Genomic DNA, 6,971 nt, shown 5'->3' with positions numbered 1-6,971 from the left:
CTACCCTTGGGAGGGACACGGGAGCCCGTCTGGGGCGTCGCGGTGCGACCGCCCGGCAGTCCCGGGGGAGCCCCGCTTAAACTGTTCCCCTGGGAAGGCTCCTGAGGCGGGAGCGGTCGGCCCGAGCCAGCGCCTGGACCATCTGGTCTGGGCAGCACCGGGATCGCGATGCCGCCGGGGACCTGCCGGCGGGTCGAGGGTCTGCGGGACCGGGCAGCGCCAGTCCGTGCGGTGCCAGTGCCTTAGCGACTCCCGATTAACTAACACGGAAGCTCTGGGAAACTTGCCAGAAAGAGATAAGAAAATATAAAAAAAAAAAAAAATCCGACACAAACCCACCCTATTCAGGCCGTCGGGCATAAAGCGAGGTTGGCAGAAAGGCAGCCGAATAAAACCCGAAAGTAACAGATTTTACCAGGTCAAGATCAAGGAGATCATAGGAACAGGATAACAACTGATTAAGCACGATAAAGAGTTCGTGCACCGGTTTACAAAACCCGCTATTATGTTGATCTGCCATTGCGTGTGCCTTCCTTGCCCTTGCGTGACTGGGGAAGGCAGACCCCTTGGGCAGCCGGCGGGTGCACTGCCCTGGCACCAGCACTTCCAGGGGGAAAACTCTGCTAGGGGACGTGGTTTAATAGAAGGCGCCACGAGACTGGCTTTTTTTTTTTTTTTTTCATCACCTGCATAATTTGTGGGCTTGTGCAAACATTATCTACTCAGTCGCTTCATGAAAAACAGGCAAATGTTTGACTTCAAGCTAAGGGTGTGATGCCCAGTGTTCACATAACTTTTGGGTTTCTCCCCATTTCTTATGTTTGCCCAGCATTTAACATGCAGATCTGCTGCAGGAGGAAAAGGCAAGGATGGAGAAGCCAAACTTGTATACTTAAAGCAAATAAAGGCTCCTGGGAGGAGTGCATGCTTTTAGACAAGCAGAAGATGGATTAACATTTTGATCTTGTTTGGTCACTGTGTAGTCTTCCAAACTGTCCAGATTTCAAGACAGTCTTCTTAAAATATATTATAACGAAAATATATTTTGATATTAATTAGAAAAAAGTGTACTCAAACTTAAAGTGGGATGTTCATAAAGCCATTCTGACAATTTAACAATTGGGATTTTTTTTTTTCAGTTTAAAAACCCACAGGCTATCATATGTATGCAATATGTCTAGTAATATCAAACTCCATGTTAACTTTTAAAAGTCACATAAAGAGCTGGAAAACAAAACTCTCATACCCATGGAAAACACAATACTTAGAAGACACGGGTAATTTTAGTTTTAGAATGAATTTTCAAAATTGGATCAGAATATTCAGTTTAAGCACACTTTAGGTTAGGTTCACTTTTTATGTTGAGAATCAGTTACGTGTGATATTAAAGTGAAAACTGAGCAAATCTGAAATTACACCACTGGATGGGAAGTTTGGATTTTTCTCTCAAAGTTTTCCATTGAGGTCTGCATGTTCCTGTAATATATTTAAACTTCGTTCAAACTTCATTATTTAGGGCAGGGGTTAAGTTCTGCGAAAAATGTTTACAGTGAGAATTATTTGTAAGAAAATCCTTTGAACGTGTTATGTACATAGACACATCTTGCTTTAAATGACAGGTATCCGAAAGTGCAGGCTAAAATGCAAGAAGAAGTGGATAGGATTGTCGGAAGAGACCGTCTGCCATGTGTTGAAGATCAGCCTCACTTGCCCTACATCATGGCTTTCTTGTACGAATCCATGCGTTTCAGCAGTTTTGTGCCTGTTACTATCCCACATGCCACCACAACCAACACCTTCATAATGGGCTACCTCATTCCCAAGGACACTGTCATTTTTGTAAATCAGTGGTCAGTGAATCATGATCCAGCAAAATGGTCCAACCCTGAGGATTTTGATCCAACAAGATTCCTGGATGAGAATGGATTCATCAATAAAGATCTTACTAGTAGTGTGATGATTTTCTCGTTAGGAAAACGTCGGTGTATTGGAGAGGAGTTATCCAAGGTGCAGCTCTTTCTCTTTACCTCTATACTGGTGCATCAGTGCAATTTTACTGCTAATCCAAATGAGGACCCTAAAATGGACTTTACCTATGGGCTGACCATTAAACCTAAGCCATTTACCTTGAATGTTACACTAAGAGATACTATGGATTTGCTTGATCAGGCTGTCCAAAGACTGCAAGCAGAGAAAGTAGCCAATGAAAATCAGCTGTCAGCAAATGCCTAAACAATAAACCTTGCATCTGCAGATAATCTCTCTTTCTCTTTTTAGACTTATATGACTTACAGTTTGTTCTGGTGATCTTTTTGGAACATAGCCAATATTAGAAGTTGTAAGAGCAGGAAGGAAAGCTGCACAACGTATAATTCAGTCCTCTTTTTAGTTCTAGAAGGAGAGCCAGGGGAACAATTTAATATATTAAATAATAAAACATATGCAATTTGAAAGTAAACCTTTTCTCTTCTAGCTTGTTCACAGAAGTTGCCATTGTAAAGTGCTTTTTATCTACTGACTGGTTGGAGCACCTCCAGGAACTCTCTCTACAATCCTTGCTATGTCTCCATGTGCTATGCCTTAACTCTAGGTTTGCCTTCAGTGACTCCCATCCCAAAGTGAAATTTCTTATTAAAAAAAGGGTTGTTTAGAACACTGCAGCCTGCCTCTGAATTCCCTCTACTGGAAACTGCCATGCTCCTGTGTTGTGACTGCTGGGATGTCCATTAATGCCTCAATAATAAGTGTTCAAGTGATTTTCGGTAAAATGACAATGTAAAGTCTAGCCTTCAGCATTCCAAAGTGTTTACTTAAATGACTAAAAAAATAAAAGCCTTCCTTATAAGCACAGTTGAAAATAAAATTTATGTTTTATATGAACATGAACAGAATGTCCTACTACAGTAACTTTTCATTAAGTTTTGAAAGATCAGAATTTCTATGCCACTGAATGGCAAGTGAGATACAAATCATATGCTAATATGTTCATTAGCATGTTCATGAACAAAATAGATATTTGAATTAGATTGATAAAGGTATAGTTGAACTTTTTATTTATCTAGGAAAGAGTATCACATAATAAGCACATAAGTAAGTCCAGCAAAAACCACATCGGCCAAGGTATTTAGAGGTGAGAATATGGGGGGTTTATATTCAAACATTCATACCACAAGTCTCAAGTAAAGCATACAGCAAATAAAACCCGTGTTCACTAGTCATTCTAGTAGGTTTAGTTAAATGGTATATCTGAAAATTAACTGTGTACTTTTAGTACACTTTGCTTGGAACAAAGTCTCAGAAGGAAATGTAGCATTACATGTCCTAATTAATGTACCCATTAACTGAAGAAAGAGTACTTTTAAAATATTAGTGAGGCAAAGTTCATAAAATTTTAAAAAACCACCTAAGCTATTATTTGAAAATAAAAAACGTGTGAAACTTTATAGCCTTAAACCTCTGGCTAATATTTGTATACACAAAGCTGCACATATTTCTCTAAAAAGCAAACAATCCAATGTATATGCCTGATTTGAAAAGTGTTGGGCAGGCATTGCAAATCACCTTCAATTACATATGAAATCAATCTGAAATGAGAGTACCTCACGTGACTTGCTATGTTCAGCTGAGTACTAAATAAGGTATTAGTAGAGCTAGAAAAATAAGGGTACAATGCTACACAGTAAAGTAGCTCTGCTAAGCAAGTAAGGATTTGCACTGTGTCTTTTAATAGATGGCCAGTCTTAGTCACGTTGGCAGCAGTGACTGAACTCATACTAACATTGGGAAGAGCTAGGTTAATGACACAATCAAGATCTTAGCTTCACTACTGATTTTAAAAACCTGAATCAAGCCTAAAAGTACTGCTCTGTAACCCCACAGAGTAATGTCCCTGCTTAAAGTCTCTGACTTCATATGGCATCTATCATCTTTTTTTTTTTTAGTTAAAAAAAGCTTTCTGCTACATACACAAGGAGTAACCTCAGGTGTTTTTCTAAATTATGTACAAGTTTATGATATCCCAGAACTTAGCCTATACCTGTGAAAAGCTTTATAAGATACTTAGGATTTTCCTATGGAGATCTACATTAGATCAAATGCTAGCAAGACAATTTCTCTTGTACCTTTGTAAGTATTGATATTAAAAAAAAAAAAGGATGTAACCTACAAATGAATAGTTATTCTAATGCAAGGATCACAAATTCATATTTTAGTAAAAACAGCTTTTACAATTTGATACTCTTCCAAAAGCTTTAACTTTGCATTGGCTACTAATGCAACATCCATACACACTGCTCATGTCAGTCAGGGGGTTACGCACTATATAGCTGTTGGTCAAATAAATGCCTTTTGTAATCTGTGAAGATACTCAAATTTAGTAGCACCTATTTAGAATGTATGCAGTTTAGTGAGCTAACTTCTATGGTCATTCTGAGATGTATCATTGTGTTACCAAAATACTAAATAAAATTATTCTTACACTACCATTGCTTAGTTTATGTATGGCTTTCTAACATCAAATTAAACAAAATTTTTATTTCTGATTTGGAAAGTATTATTATTTTAGGTATTTGTTGATATACTTAGCACCCTCTTCCCATTTCTGGATTTTAAGGTTTTTCTCCATGCTGCCCTTACAGCTTCTCAGGTCTGCCTGCTTATTCATACCTTGCCCTCTGTGCTTAACTTTGTCATGCTCCTTGCTGCTCGCCTCAGCATTGATCTGAATTCTCCCCATGTCTTTTGCTTTGTTCTAATACCTGTTAATCTCTCCTCAGCCTGCACAATCTCCTATGCTATGTTCTTCCCTCTGGCATTTCAGTTGACTTCCACCTCCTCTATTTTTGAGCCCACAGACTGGTTTTCCTTTCTCTTTTCCCATCCTATACCTAGTGCTGGCATCTATATACTCCTGCCACTGGATCCCCACCTTGGTCCTTGGCACCAATTTGTGCTCTTTTAGCCTTGGTGTATAGTCAGAAGTGTCAGGAACCGAAATCTCAGGCCAAACAGGCCTTAATGTACACTTGCAGAGCAGTCTCTCACAAAATGAAAGCAAAGCTGTGGTGAAGGGTGGCTGTTATTGCATATATAAAACATTTCTTCATGATGCAGCAGCTCTCCCATCCTCCCACTCCTTTGTTGTCTTTTCTCAGTCTGCTACACAAGCCTCCTTACTTCAGAGCCATCTTAGAAATGACCTTCACATTTTCCCAAGCCCCAAGGAAGGGAAAAAGAGCTGGGTGGGGCAGAAGACTGGGCAGACTGATGACCAGTAATTTCCTCCTGATTTGGGATATTTTCAGCTGTAGTTTCTCCCTAAGCGGGCAGGATCCCAAGTTCAGGTCGAGTTGGCGAAATTAGAAGGAGCACAAGTGGAATACAACCTATAAAGACCTCCTAGAAATAGCTAAGGGCCTGTGGAGTAAGTGTAGTGTCCAGAGATACCCCATGCAGTGCATACCTGTCTGGGGCTGACCAGTGGGGCAGCGTTGATTCAGAGCAGGTGTCCTCCCTGGGTAAAAGCCAAGAACAACTACCTCCCTCGCCAACCTGTGACTGGGTGTCATCACAGCAATACGAGACAAATACATGTTGTTCTTTCTTCATGAAAAAAAGCACAGAGTACTGAAGCAGCTGTATTCAAGTCAAGATTTTTCCTTTAAAAGTCTTTACATTCAGGTTGTAGTGATTTCAATGGGTCAGGAAAGCCAAATGTTTGGTTCCTCTGTGTATGTGTGCACACATGCTTGGTCCATCTCACAGAAGTTTAGTAACATCCTTCATTCAGGTTGAGGTAAGGGATTAAAAAAACCAAAACAACCACCAAAACAAGCGAAAAAGCCCACAAAACCCCGAAACAGGAAACTCAGGGAGAACTTAAGATAAGCATATAGTTCTTGGAAAATCAGTAGCAGTCAGACCACCCCACTAACTAACAAGGAGAGGAAGCAAGTAGGCTGAGCTAGCAGAGTTGATACTGAATATGTTTATACTAGTCAACTGTACCACTACATTCCTTGTGATCCTAATAGAAACCTGCTGGCTTCAGCAGGAGTCAGTTCAGAGCTGCTGAATACATAACAATAATGTAACAATAAAGGACAAGGCTCATCAAAACTTGAGAAATAAGCACTGCTACAAAGGTGTGTGTGTGGGAGGTTATCTGTCTAGGATCTGTGTGTACCAGCCTAGTCACAGCACAATGCAACTGAATGCACATTCACGACAAATTCCTATTAGTTTTGCAACAGACCCAGTGTGTTTTTGTGAGTGGCAGGCAATGATACATAGGTCTGTCTGTAGGAAGTTGTTTCAGGTTATCCAGGCAGAGCAATCAGAGACTAGGCAATTGGGAACTCACATTTTACCTGAGAAAAGTTGAGGAATTAGCCATGAAAAGCAAACAGTTAGTATTTGCCTTTGCTGCATCTTCAACTTAGTTAAATTTTACTCGGATCTCTCATATGCCCACATAAATTCAGCTTGGGATAACACTGAAGGCAGATCTGGCATTTTTCATGGATAAAGAGAAAGACTGGATTCTGAAAGGTGTTGTTATTTTGGTATACATCACAACATGGACACGGGGATTCAAATTTCAACATCTTCTTTGTTGTTTACCATCCTGCCTTTTTGCAGCTGACTTTTTCCATGTTTCAGCCACTTGTACTCAGACCAGGCCAAGTCTCTAAACTTTCAGGTAAACGCAAACTCAGTGTTAGGCACAAACAACTTAGAGTATTTAAGATGGTTGCAGTCAATTCTTTGATAGCCCTCCTTTCAGGTTTTTTGCCAACTTTTCACACAGCTCCACAAACCAGAAAACTCTTTGCTTAGTTAGTGTTGCCCTGTCCTTCAATACAGCAGATCTTGCTCCAGCCTGAAAGCATAGAGCTAGAGCTAACCAAATCAAAAAAGAGTCTCTCAGCTCCCCACACTCTTGATCTGTGCTGCATGTCTGGGGACACTGA

At 40.2% G+C, this 6,971-nt stretch overlaps 1 protein-coding gene across 1 annotated transcript; it reads left to right on the top strand.

Moving 5' to 3' along the window:
* Positions 1 to 1,605: 1,605 nt before the first annotated feature.
* Positions 1,606 to 2,848, top strand: LOC103765843 (cytochrome P450 1B1). Its single transcript, XM_029965114.1, has one exon. The coding sequence runs from the start codon at positions 1,642 to 1,644 to the stop codon at positions 2,230 to 2,232; it is 591 nt and encodes a 196-aa protein (XP_029820974.1). The 5' UTR covers positions 1,606 to 1,641; the 3' UTR covers positions 2,233 to 2,848.
* The last annotated feature ends 4,123 nt before the right edge of the window (positions 2,849 to 6,971 follow it).

Source organism: Manacus vitellinus, unplaced genomic scaffold, assembly GCF_001715985.3.
Source record: "Manacus vitellinus isolate BGI_N305 unplaced genomic scaffold, ASM171598v3 scaffold_8_pilon, whole genome shotgun sequence".
In the NCBI taxonomy this organism is placed as follows: Eukaryota; Metazoa; Chordata; class Aves; order Passeriformes; family Pipridae; genus Manacus; species Manacus vitellinus.
This window is presented reverse-complemented; position numbering and strand designations above follow the sequence as displayed.